At 45.3% G+C, this 14,205-nt stretch overlaps 1 protein-coding gene across 3 annotated transcripts in view; it reads right to left on the bottom strand.

Annotated features, from left to right (window-relative positions):
- LOC138258845 (SRSF protein kinase 3-like) overlaps positions 1 to 14,205 on the bottom strand; it is a 119,442-nt gene that overhangs the window by 80,511 nt on the left and 24,726 nt on the right. For all 3 annotated transcript variants that reach the window (XM_069206122.1, XM_069206123.1, XM_069206124.1), the window contains exons 2-3: positions 6,947 to 7,006; positions 6,687 to 6,795 (exon numbers count right to left, since the gene is read on the bottom strand). In XM_069206122.1, coding sequence (XP_069062223.1) covers positions 6,687 to 6,795; positions 6,947 to 6,986 — 149 coding nt within the window. In that variant the 5' untranslated portion in view covers positions 6,987 to 7,006. The remainder of the gene's footprint in view (positions 1 to 6,686; positions 6,796 to 6,946; positions 7,007 to 14,205) is intronic.

The raw sequence follows: 14,205 nt of genomic DNA, 5'->3' as shown, positions 1-14,205 counted from the left end.
GGGGGCAACCATGCCAAGGAGGCATTTCCTTACAACCTAGCACTATGAAGTTAAGCCTACTGCTCTGCCAAGCTACCAAGGGGGTAAGCAGGGGTTAGCTGAGGGTGATTCTCTTTTACCCTGACTAGAGTGAGGGTCCTTGCTTGAACAGGGGGTAACCTGACTGTCAACCAAAGACCCCATTTCTAACAAGGAGCAACCACGGTGCCATTGGGGTGGCAAGGGAGGTGCAAGAAAAGTGGTGCATCAGGGCCGATGCACCACTTTCTTGTAAATCTGCCCCTATGTTTGCAATAGAGGACATGGAACAGGAGCCATAAGTGGTGTGAGGTTCCACATGTATACACCAAAATCAGACAGCAATGTATATTCGCTGTCTGCACGCGTAGAAGCTTTTTTGATATGGTTTTTCTTTCCACTGTCCTTTTCAGGCTTTTCTCCAGACACACCCTTTGTGTAGAATGATGCTTCTCACAGCAAGGTAGTCACAAACCTGGAACACCGACAATACAGGCACAAAGAGAAAGAGGAAGTCATCAGCCAAACTGAAGGAGTAACCAGGGAAGGCAAAAGGACAGGCCTCATCTAAAAATGTCCTTATCTTACACTACCGAGCATATTGTCTCACTCTTCTGTCCTAACTTTCACAAAATGGCAGTATTCAGGAAAACTAACCAGAAGTTTCTTGCTTGCAAAAGAGTAAACTGAATTTCTAAAACAGCCCGGTCTCCACTGCCCTCACACACATGTCTCCTCCCTCTAGTTCCTGGATTGTGAGCAATATGCTTCTAGTAGCTGAGAAAGCAATTCCCACCTCGATCTTGTGCAAAGAGCAGCCCGATTGTACATAAAATGGATCTCGCAGGCCTCCATCACCCTGACTCACTCACACATTTTATTCATGTACCATGCATGCGACACATAAACACAGGCACAACATACAACTTGATGTTAGCACTAGAAACTGGATGCAGAGCTCAGAGGGCTGCTAGGCCACCACTCTAGTGACACAGGTAAAAAGATCTGGTCACAACTATGGATTAACAAAGCACAGTATGCTGCCACCACCTCTCAATGTATGAACCCCACGACAGGAACAATAGTCCACTGCCTGACAATGAGGGCACTCTTGGGGTGCCCCTCCAGGACAAAGTCCGAGTTCAGGACCTAGGCCTCTGTGTACAAGCTAGAGCAGGGTGACGATAGGGTCACAATTAAAAGTCAGGATACCAGATTCTTGCAGTGGGGCACCCAGGTCAGCAGCTCTGTTCCTCATGAAGTGGACACTCCTGTTCCAACGCTGACCAAATATCCTTTCTGAGTCATTGCAACTACTGAGGCCAAATATTGGAAGCAAGGATGAACCTTAAGACAAGCTGCTCCAATATATATTATTAGTTCTGACATAAATGTAGTGTGTGTGCAATTGCATACTGAAAGTGACAGTCCATTTTCAGTAAGACCTAGAAAGGTTTTTCCATAATCTTTGCTGTTTTATGTGCAAGAAGGGACACAACAGTTTCAAAGACTGAGAGGCTTATTTGCAAGCCTCCTGTGCCGCAGACGCATCACTTTGTGTGACGCACCAGTGACACATTGTGGAGGCCCTTATCCACAGGGCCACACATCACCACTTTGTGTGGCTTTTCATGTCCTTGTAGGTATGGTTTAAGACAATGCAGAGCAACACGCTTTCTTGCCACACACTGCATCCGGGAGGCGTTTCATGGGCGTTGCGGTTGGTTTTCCCACGCAACATCCACAGGTATTGACACATTTCCAGATTTACAAGAATCTGTAAACCTGGGAATTCGTCAGAATCTCACACCTCCTCAGGGGAGGCACAACAAGGAGAAATATCTGTATTTCTCCTCTTTTGTTCCTCTTTCTGCATTCTGCAGCGCACATAGAAAGAGGGAAAAGCCTCCATGGATTCTTTTTGTGCAGGAAGGTTTCCCTTCCTGCACAGAACCAATCTTGTCTCTGATACAGGCAACCTTGCTCCATGGTGCCTGCATCGGTGCTAGGCACCCATCATGCGCCAGCGCAGGGGGAGAGGACAGAAGTCCGCTGTGTCTTGTAGATGTCTGCCCCTTACCTGTGGCACAGAGCAGCACAGCAACGTGACTTGCTGTGCTGTGCTGCCCTACACCGCGGGGCAGAAAGATTTTCAAATTCATTTGAGCTATCTCCTAAATCAGAAATTCTGGACCAATGTTGCAGCCATTGTAGGCTGCGACTGGGCAGTGATACCAGAAACAACTGTTACCGCCTACTGGTAAAGGATATTTGCTATTTTGTGTTTTACAGTTTCTTGTACTAATGATTGAATGTGAAATATCATCAAAACCTCCCTCATTACCTGAGATGATACCATCACCTCTGTCCTTAAACGTATAGGACAACAAGTTCACTGAGGGAATAAGGTTTTTGTGACTTTTGATGACGAGAAAGGACAAATGGGCATCCGCAGAGGAGGCTAAGGGGGGGCGCTTGCCCCCCTTGGATTTAGGTACAGCCTTGTGTGCAGGCTCACGGTGACTGTAGTGTCACGCTGCCAGCACTTATATGACAAATTATGCTCCCCCCCTGAAAACAATTCTGCAGACACCCATGAAAGGACAGAAAACATACAACATTGATGAAAGTGTAAAGCATCTTTGGTCTCTCTTAGTAAACGGAAAGAGTGACAAACGGTCTTTGTCAGGCCCTTAGCCCCATCACTGGATTCTGTTATTTAACTTTTTCTCATGGATCAAAGCCTTTTAGTATAAACGTTCTTTGGGTGCAGGAACCAGAGACATTAGACCTTTACTGTAGGTTGGCCCAGACTTATTATACCTTACACCTAACTAACAGGGGCGTCCCCTCTGCTATGGCGGAGGAGCGTCGGCCTGCCACTGAAAGCAGAGAAATAAAGGGATAATAAAAGTATTTTATCATCCCTTTATTTTTCCGCTTTCGTGCGGTGGGGTGGGGCCACCATCCTCCACATCGACAAATGGCAGAGGAGTGGTGGTGCGCTTCTAAGTGCGTATTTCAGTTTGGCCGGGTGTCCGAGGCTGGCCAAACTGACATGCGCACTCAGAACCCTCACCAGGCTGTATTTACAGCCGGGTGGTGACCAAGCAGAGAGTCCCACTGTCTCCCTGAGTGGCATTTTTGCATGCTCAGGCCAATCCCAGTACTTCTTTTATGCTGTTTAACAGCATGAGAGAAGTGTCAGGATTGTTTGGGGAGGGGCGAAGAAGACGAGAGGCAGTGGGAGCGGCGGAACACGGAGATGGTAGGTCAGTTTCTTTTTTTTTTTACTGCCCCTCATCCTACCCAGCTCCGCGCGCTGCCTCCTGCCCCCCTCCCCTTCCTGGCAGCAGCCGCAACAGCTTACTAATCAAATTTCACTGTTCCCCACCTCTCATTTGCTCGTGTGGATGAATGGTACTATATGTTGCCTGTGTACACCTAGTAGAAAGTTTACAGGTTGTGTGATTCAGGCAGAAAATATGCTATTGGTGCTAAGGTTGCACAAGATTAACAAGAATGAAAACCCAGGGCCCAATAAACAAAGGTCCTTATGTGTAGTAAAGTAACAAGTGTGGAGAATCAGCACTCGTGGTGGAGTCTCTGCACTCAGGGCGAGTATTCGCACTCGGTGTGGAATCTCCACACTGCAGTTCTCAGTGCGGAGATTCCACCTCGAGGGCCTGATGTAGAATTTGGAGGACGGGGTACTCTGGACAGAATGGGATTTAGATTTTGGCGGACGGGATATCTGTCACCGTTGTGATGTAGTAACTCGTCCACTGGGTTGTAAATCAGGCCCGAGTGTGGAGAGTTCACTACGAGAGCGGAGACTCCACACTTGTAACTTTACTGCATGTAAGTACTTTCATGAATCGACCCTCCCCCTACATGCCAAAGTAAAAGACATAGAAAAAAGTTACATTTCTCCCTCAGTGAAGATGTCTTGTCCAAGGTGTACGAACCCATGTGATGGGGCTGTCTGGGGTAAAATGGGAGGTTTTGATTTTGTTCCCTCTATCAACCTAAACAATATGGGTTCTTTATTGTTTGTAAATATATCTAGGGAGGTGTAACCAGCTCAATATATCCCTCACATGCTCCTTCATTGTGTGTGGAAGGCCTGAATCCCACAAGACAAGTGCTCCAGCCTGTTCCATACTCTACTCTTGATTCCTTTGAGCACACATTGCTAATGTCTCCACCGCTGACCAATACAGGTATCACATCTAGGGCCAGATGTAGCAAACGTTTGCGACTCGCAAACGGGCCGATTCGCAATTTGCGACAGTGCAAAATCGGAAATGGGATGCAAAAAGCCCATTTCCGACTTGCAAAAAGCGATGGGACCCGTTTGCGAGTCGCATCCGTTGCGACCCCATTCTGCGACCCGCAAATTGCAAGTCGCAATTTGCGAGTCGCAAACCTTATGCAATTGCAACTCGCAAATTGCGACTAGTCGCAAAAAGCCCATTTTGCAAGTCGCATTTACCACTAACTCAGAGCAGGTGGTAACCATTACCAAAGTATAAAAGGAGACCCAGAAGGCATCTGGGTTACTCAAGATGGCGGAGATATACCTGATAGCAGTAAGGAGGAGAGTCTACGCCGCACAGCAGAGGAGGAGGGGCCACAGACAGGAGAAGATATATAGAACAAGGCAGACACTCTTCCAGCAAACTGAGGAAGAGATCTATGACAAATACCGCCTTAGCAGCGCAGCCATTCTAGAATTAATAGATTTACTGAAACCACAGCTAGAACACAAGACTCTGCGTGGCTGCGCCATCCCTACGCATGTGCAAGTACTATGCGCACTGCACCTCTTGGCCTCAGGGAGCTATCAGGGGGTCATTGCTGTGGCAGGTGGGGTATCCCAAAGTGCAGTGTCAAGGTTCCTCAGGGCATTCCTAGATGCCTTAGTAGCGCACAGGTCTCAGTTCATATACTTACCAAGGAATGAGGCAGAAATTAACAGCACGAAGCTGGACTTTTACCGCATTGCCCACTTCCCCCATGTCATTGGATGTGTAGATGGGACACACATTCAAATATGCCCCCCGCTAATCTGGAACATATTTTCCGCAACAGAAAGTGTACCCACTCACTCAACATACAGGTTGTTTGTGATGCCCATTACGTCATCACGGACATCGTAGCTAAGTTTCCAGGCAGTACCCATGACTCATACATTTTTAGACATAGTGGGATACATCAATGCCTGGAACGTGGGGAGTTTGGAGACGGATACCTCCTAGGTAGAGCTGCATACACCTTGCAGACATACACACAGGTCACTGTGCACGACTATCTGGACTTACTAACAGTGTAATTTTGTGCCCAACAGGTGACAGTGCATATGCTCTAAGGCCATGGATCATGACTCCATTTTTAACACCCAGCAATGATTCAGAGAGGCAATACAACAGTGCGCATAAGAGGACCAGGAACCTCATAGAGCGCACCTTCGGACTCCTGAAGGCAAGATTCCGATGCCTCCACCGCAGCGGAGGCGCCCTCCAATACACCCCCATTACCGCTTTCAAAATTGTGGTCGCATGCGCCATCCTCCACAACATAGCCACCCGACGTGGGCTACCTCTCACCCCTGCAGACCCAGATCCTGATGATGAAGAGCAAGAACAACCACATCGCCATCATGGGGATAGGAGTCTAGCTAATCAAGGCAGACTGAGACGGGACCACATTGCAACGCAATATTCTGGACGGTACGTGTCAACTCCCACCATACTCACCTATTAACCATTTGTTAAGTGGAACCAAAATAACTGTTTTATTAATGTCATGAAGAAACTATATACAAGTTGAAATTGTCCATGGGCAGGAAAATGCCAACCAGTCATGTGGCACATTAACGCCATGTGCCACATGAATCTGTCCTGGCTGTTATCTATGATCTCCTGCCCCTCCTGCCAGCCAGGCTGATCCCTGCTGCGTCCATGGTGCTGTGCCTACCACTCCTCAGCACCCTACTGTGAGTGGCAGAGACACTGCTCACTGTTGAGCCCTCCTCCCAGGTGTATTTGTTAACTTCCTGGCTGTGATGTCATCATCATGTGCCAGGAAGTGTTTCCAGGGTGTTCTGGTATGCTTTCTGGAGTGTTCTGCTGCATCTGCAAGCAATTTTGAAGGTATTCGCAATTTGCGACACCCACTCGCTAATTGCGAGTTCGTTTTTGCACACTCGCAAACAGCGACCTCGCAAACTGCGGACTCGCACACAGCGTTGCGAGTCCGGCTGCTAGTCGCAAAATCGGATCGCTTTTTTTTCTGGCATTCCAGTTTGCGACTCGCATTTTGCGAGTCGCATCAACTCGCAAAATGCGAGTCGTAATTTTTATTTTTGCTACATCTGGCCCCTAGTGCTTTATTTGTGGAATATCACAACAGGGCTGATAATGCGACATTTTATTTGTAATGATTGGTGCTAAAATCCATAGATGTAAAGCACTTGTGGAATTATTTCAAGAAGGAAGAAGAGAAACTGCAGAATACTTCCTCCTAAGAAGAAACTGGTTTGTTTTAATAATGTTCAAGTTGTATGTGTGTCTAATTTTGAATGTGTGTAATAGTTTTATATGGTTTGTTTTAAACAATATTATTAAAGTTCAAAAACTGTCGTGGGTTTGTATTGCAATACTTACGGTATGTCGTGGCACAGCCAGACTGTCGAAAAATATCCCCACCCAACTTTATGCATGACTTGGTATCTTCCATTGAACACTTCCCCCTTTTTCACAGGATGGTATCCACCTGGGGAAGAAGCAACACGGGGGCGTCATTTGGAAACTATTGTAAAAACATGAAATAAATAAACCTCCTAGGCAGGTGGCATTTTAAAGGGGTATATTGCAGTCATGCTTCTCGCTCCACTGCAGGACAGGCTTCTCTCGAGGTGCCCTACCTGGGCAGTATTCGGCCGGGTTCTCCTGAGGCCCCTCCATGGAAGCTTTGTGGTCTTGTGCTGGGTGGAAAGAGAGAGAAACATACTTGAGACACAGCTGTCTATGAAGGTGACTTCACCCTTCTCCCTGGGCTAAGCATGAGCACACATTACAACAGTAACTGCAGGTGTCTGTGGTTTGCAGAACAGAAAGTGGGCACAGATTCTCACAGTGTCACCCTGTACAGAGGAGGTGACTGTCTAAGCTTCAGGTACAGTCAGTGCCTTTGTGTCTTGTTGGGACTCCTGTAAGATCACCACCACCTCTGGTGTTCAATCTCAGTCTTTTGAAGTGGACTAGATTTTGGGTGCATCATTGAAGACATCCTGCACTGGTTTCACTTTGTTCTTTTCTGTCCGCAGTTATGTTACTGTGGAGGGTTCTAAGCTGACCTCTGGTTCACAATATATGTTGCTCTTCTTACGTTGCATTTCATGAGTGATAGTGAGGCCAGTTTTGTTCATTTCCTCAGCTTCATGACCATGGTGGATGGTTCATGTGCAAAAAGTGTATTAAGATGGGGAGATACACGCGGAATATCTGATGGCCAGACCACAGCTCCAGCTGCACAAAGACCAGTTATTACAAAGTTGTGTGTGAAGATTAGGTCTGGCATGGGGCCCACAGAGTGAAACTGGTCCCTTCACAAGTTACTTAACACCTAAGGCTGCCACAAGCTCCCCCATCTCTGCATCTATGCTGTGATCAGTAGTTTGTGATTGCATTGAGAATCTACAGCACCCTCTACTGGGCATGTGAGAGTGTACATGTGTAAAAACAGCAATTGAAACGTAGGCCAGTGTTATGAGGGAAAATCCATATTCGCGATTCACAAAATGTGCATTTACACGCGTGAAAAAAGTTACTCATTTGTACCAGTAGGTAAGATAATATCTGCTACAAAGTGGAGTGAGTGGCCATCCAGGGCAGGAATCCCCTCCCTGGAAGTTGCAATCACACAGAAACCAACAAACTTGTGTGTATTAGCCAACTTTTGAAATACCTGTTCCCATCATAAATACAACTGACACTTTACTCCTGTTCTAGCAGAAGCCATTACATATGGGGCATAACGGAAGCACCCCCACATGTATTGGGGTGTATGTAAAAGGGTTTCACTGTGGGGAAAAAAGAAAAGAACTGTAGGATGTGCTCAGGTATTAGGCATGAGCAAATGTAAATATATATGTTTGCTCATGTGCGCATGTAATGAACAAAGCCTTCCCGTGAAAACTGAAACAGTTATGGCTTCCCAGGACCCCACCTGTAAAACTGTGTGACTTTCCAGAAAGTCAGAAAGTTATTTCTGATGTGGGAGTGAACATACAGCAATAAACGTCTGCTGGACATTTGTGAATCTGATCTTTAGTGTCTCAGGCTCCTGAACTCTCTGCCTTTACTGGTAGCAGAGATCCCCTGATCCACATTAGTGAACGTGAACTGTGGTAGCTTTCCTAATATGTGGTTAAGTTTAATTAATTTTAGGAATCACCTTGTGCCAGCAGGAGCAACAACAGAAGATGAACTGAAAAGTCAAAGATGGCTGAACTATTTCTGCAACAATGAGTGTATTAGGATCCTTGACACATGAGAGAGGGTCTGTGAGATGGCTGGTTCTGCAAGAATGCTGAGAAGAGGGGTGGACTATGGACAGGACAGTGGGTGTAGATTACAGTCAGCACTGGGTGTTTAGTGTCGTCACTGACATAGTAGGGTGGCATATGCATTTGTTTAAAGGTGTGCATTTAGGCAGTCGTTCTCAACTTTTTCACTTCTGTGAGCCCCCAATTTATCACTACTGGAACCCGGAGACCCCCACTGAATCACAGCAGGAATCTGGGAACACCCCACTGAGTCATTACTAGAAGTCGGGGTCCCCGGCCTAAACATTGTCAATGATTTGAACAGCAAAACAATTCACAGAAAAAGCATTCATCAAACACATACACAAAGGATAACACATTTAATTTAATTTGCAAACAAATACAAATAAAAAAATAAATTTTAATAGGAAATGTAGAGCTTTTCTAAACTCAATTGAAGCCACACATCGTCCACACCGTGATACTGTATTCTGTTTGATGCGCCCGCGCGGCTCCCACAAACCAATCTGAGGACACTAATTTAATTTGTAGCCTCCAGTTTCAAATTTCTTGACATTTACAGTACGTTTTAAAATGTATACATTTAGCCTCTTTATTTATATCCACTTTATTAATCTGGTAATATTAATTTTCTAAGCGGTCGCTGACCCCCTGAGGAGGCTTCGTGGACCCCGAGGGTCCCCGGACTACAGGTTGGGAACCACCGCATTAGGGGACTTAGATGGGTTGGGCATTTGTTTCTCTGCAGGTTGTGATGCCCATTAAAAGAGGCAGAGCAGTTGGGTGCACCGTGGCCTCATTCTGTGCCAATAATTAGGTATATTTTTGAATATGAACAATAAACTTAATAACCATTGTTTGTAGCACAAACAAAAATTTTAGGTGACATTTATTGACAATATTTTGGTGTCTGAAATGGGTCCCTGAATGAACAGTAAACATTTCCAAAGTGAACTAAATTAAGTGAATTTGAAAGTAACATTCACAGTCAATATAGTACAACCACATGCACGTTAGTTGGCTGTAGACATAAAATGGAGAGATTGTAAATTTGTGAAAATATCTTTCAGAAATCAACAGATAGGAATCCATTTACGCTTAAGTAGTTTTCATCCAAAAAGATCAGTAAGAGAGTACCACGTTGTAATTTGTTAGGATTGAAAAGAATCATTTGAGACGTCACTGAACTGGTAATGAAACAGAACTATTTTCTCATTTCAACAGGCCAAGGATGAAGCCAAAACAATGTCTTAGGAAATCATACCTCAACCAACCAAAAGACCAGACAAAAGAGAGAATTCCCTTAATACCTCGTATTTACAATTACCCTATAAACTTAGAATAATTACCAGACTTTGCGAAAATAGTGAATGTTAAAGCAGGAAAACTTTTCATAAACCTTATAAAGACTTCAGAAATGTTCTAGTAAAAGCAGAAAGGACAAAACCTACATAAAAATAGCTATTATTGGCACAAGTGATAAAAGATGCTACCACTCTATGAAATGTATTAAATGCAATTTTTGGGTCAAATCAAACATAGTTAAACAGCAGCTACACAGTAAATCAGACATTGCTTAACTTGCAAACTCTGCAATATGTCATTTGAGCGATACATTTTCCATGTGGACTTCCTTGCGATGGACTTACAACTAGAGAAGCAAAAATTTGATTCAGTGAGCATTGATCTGAGATTAAATTGAAGCCAAAACTTCTCCGGTAGCACAGGACTGTCATGAATGAAAACGTAGCGTGTCACAAGTACAACTGAGAATCATGGATTTTATGACAACTGTCCTGAGAGCAGGAAACAGAATAAAAGCATAACTTAGAAGAGAGTCATGGTGAATCTTTGATCAGTAGAGTATGGCATCAAGATGTCTTTATGAACATTTGCACCATATGTGCCTCTTTTGAAAAGTTGTGGCAATGAAAAGAAAACATTAAGAAGGAAAACAATCTAAGAAATTTACTGTAGGGATTAGAGAAGAGAAAGCATGCATAAAGCAGACGATGCTTTATAATAGCTTGAGAATGAAGTCTTGAGAAATAAGGAATACTTTATTGGAGCGTCACCTGTTATCGAGGAAGAAGAGACTGAAAAAATGATGTAAAAGAGCAATTTTTATTATTGAAATTGAATTCTACATATTTACACGGTCATAAGACCAAGATATTTCGAAAAAGGTGGCAAATTGGATCCACTAACTTTTCCTAGATAAATACATAAATTAATTACATTCCTAGATGGTGCATCCAGGTTTAACGTGTAGGAGGGCCTATTAAAGATGTACAAATAGTTGTAGAAGGACTACTTCTTACTTCCTGATGATACAATGAACAACACCCAGAAGAGAAGGTGACAGTTACCTTATTGATGGGAGCTTCAAACTAGATGCCCATTTGGAGAGAACCCACACTTTTGCCGTGATAACTAAGAAGAACTTGGTGACTGCATATACAGTATTTAGTATGCACATCAGTCAATATGCTTGTTAAATACAATTTTGTAAATTGTGTTTAGTTTTAGATCTGTATAAGTCTGATTATTGAAAAATGTCTGTGCTCTAACATGCTAAAATATAAATACATATTTACAGGGAAAAAAAAAAAAAAAAAAAGAAAACGTACTGCTTTCATTCAGTGAAAGTTGGAGTGCCTCAAAATGCAGTGGAATATGAAGGAAAATGTTGATTTGATTAAAACAACAAAGAAATACAAAATGATACTAAACAAGGATATTGAATAGCCACAACCAAGAGCCTATTAAACAAGGTCTGTTCAAACACTGTAGCATAAAATTAGGAGTCCGTGTGGCTTGTACGACTCAGTGCAGTAATCAGCTACTTGGACTATTGTCATAAGAAATACCTTAAAGGTACCTGCAGAGGGGCTCAAATCTGTTAACGTACTGAAAACCATAACCCGCGTGTCTGTCTCTTACACGCCATCATCCACCGCACCGCTACGTGTTGCGCCCCAATTCATGGTAATCGCACCTCAGTGGTCATCATGCACGTCATGGAAACACTTTCCATATAGGATCAGAACAAAGGCAGCACACTCTGGACCAAATGCCTACAGGATGTAAAGTGGATTTATTGGAGATTGATGAGTAAAAGCAAAGCAGTTTTTAAAAAATAGCATTAAAATGAGAGTGTTGTAGGTCCAAACCAGAGCGTTCTGATTGTCAGCATCGAAGGAGAGCGCGCATGTCAGGAGTGTAAGACCTGAATGATCCTTTCCAAAAAACAACAACCATGGATATCACTTACAGAAGCCTCTGAGAAGTCTCCATTCATGGAACAGATGATCAAGTGGGCTATAGGAACAAGTCAATCATGTCATAGTACCAACAAAGACCAACCGCAGCCACTACTAATGCCTGAAAGATTGTAGCTGCCCCCATACTAGTAGTTTTTCCCTCCTTCACAGTTTCCTGTTTCTCCTCTCCCAGTGCCCAGCAGATGAAAGGAGGGCAGGCACCCTGGCGAGAGAGTTAGGGACATGGTGCAAGAGCGACGCAAAAATGTAAGTGAGATTCATGAAGCCACGCAAAGCCACCTTGCGTGGCCCTGCGTGGCTTTGTAAATCTTGAGTAATGTAACGCAGCGCAAATCACTGCGTTACATTACTCTGTACCAGGGAGGCGTTTCCATGGGTATTGCTTGAGTGTTCCCAAGCAACATCCATGGATTCTGACACATTCCCAGATTTACAAGAACTTATAAACCTGGGAATGCACCAAAAAGATACACCTTCCCAGGAGAGGCGTAACACGGAGAAATATGTTTACTTGTCCTCATTTTCACTTCTTTGTCTGTGTGCTGCATTCAGCAGCAACCATAGAAAGAGGAAAAAGCCTCTCAGGATTCTTTTTGCGCAGGAAGGTGATCCTTCCTGCACAAAATCAATCCTGCATGCAACGTAGGCATCCCTGCACCGTGGTGCAAGGGTGCCTGCATTGGCGCTAGCATGCCAAAAGGGCACCAGCGCAGGGGGAAAAGGACAGGAAAGTGCCATGTTGGATAAATACGGTGCATTCCGCCATTTCCCTGTGACGCAGGAGAGCGCAGCAAGGTGGCCTGCGCCACGAAGCCCATATATATGGGTCTTAGTTCTCTCTTAACCTAGACACAAGTTCGGTTGTAGGTGGGCTCACCTGTAACTAGACTAGAAAAGCATAGGAAAGTTCTGAAGACTCCTGACAGTTGTAGTTTTCTTTACATGTGTGCCAGGAGATAAGCTGACAGGTTAATGCTCGCCCCTTTTGGGGGACTCCCGGCTCCACCCCTCTTCCTGGGTTAACCTTTAATCCCCTCTGAATTTGTCAGTGGCATGTCTTTTCACCCTTTAGGTGTCATCTGTGATGTGATCCCTCCTCGCCCAAGACCTCCCTCTGCTGCTCTTCCTCCCTGTACCATCTGGTTTCCTGTGGCCACCTCTCCTCTTACAGCCGCTCAGCTGTGCCCCTTATGTCCTCTTCAGCCCAGTGCCAAGAATGTGCCACATCCCGGTCAAGGTCTAGTCCCCCCTTCACTCTTAGATGGGCCTCGAGGTGTTAAAATAAGGTGCTTGGCCCAGGGCTGTCGGCCATGCACTCCTGAACTCAGTGCCCAGTTCTAAGTGGAAAGAATCCCTGCAGACACCACAGCTGCCCATGTTAAGGGATGTTAGTATTTAGAAAGAGGCTTTTCCTGCCAGCTGACTGCTGCTCTGTCCCAAAAGATTAATAAAGATGTGCAGTAATGCAGCCTCAGACAAAGTTTAGGGGTGAGCAGCCTCCCTTGCTACAGTCGTGCATCTTCAGAGAGTCTGCAGTGAACCCTAAGTATGTGTGTAGGGGTGAGCAGCCTCCCTCGCTGCATTTGTGCATCCTCAGACAGTCTGTACTGAACCCCAAGTAGTATCTGTAGGGGTGAGCAGCCTCCCTCACCGCAGTAGTGCATCCTCAGAGAGTCTGCAGTGAACCCTAAGTAGTATATGTAGAGGTGAGCAGCCTCCCTCGCCACAGTAGTGCATCCTCAGAGAGTCTGCAGTGAACCCTAAGTATGTCTGTAGGTGTGAGCAGCCTCACTCACCGCAGTAGTGCATCCTCAGAGAGTCTGCAGTGAACCCTAAGTATGTCTGTAGGGGTGAGCAGCCTTCCTCGCTACAGTTGTGCATCTTCAGACAGTCTGCAGTGAACCCTAAGTATGTTTGTGGGAGTGAGCAGCCTCCCTTCCTACATTTGTGAATCCTCAGAGAGTCAGCAGTAACCCTAAGTATGTCTGTAGGGGTGAGCAGCCTCCCTTGCCGCAGTTGTGCATCCTCAGAGAGTCTGCAGTGAACCCTAAGTATGTCTGTAGGGGTGAGCAGCCTCCCTTGCCGCAGTTGTGCATCCTCAGAGAGTCTGCAGTGAACCCTAAGTATATCTGTAGGGGCGAGCAGCCTCTGTCGCAGTAGTGCATCCTCAGAGAGTCTGCAGTGAATCCTAAGTATGTCTGTAGGGGCGAGAAGCCTCTGTTGCAGTAGTGCATCCTCAGAGAGTCTGCAGTGAACCCAAAGTACGTCGGTAGGGGCGAGCAGCCTCCCTCGCCGCAGTAGTGCATCCTCAGAGAGTCTGTACTGAACCCT

This window comes from Pleurodeles waltl, chromosome 9 (genome assembly GCF_031143425.1).
Source record: "Pleurodeles waltl isolate 20211129_DDA chromosome 9, aPleWal1.hap1.20221129, whole genome shotgun sequence".
Taxonomy (NCBI): domain Eukaryota; kingdom Metazoa; phylum Chordata; class Amphibia; order Caudata; family Salamandridae; genus Pleurodeles; species Pleurodeles waltl.
This window is presented reverse-complemented; position numbering and strand designations above follow the sequence as displayed.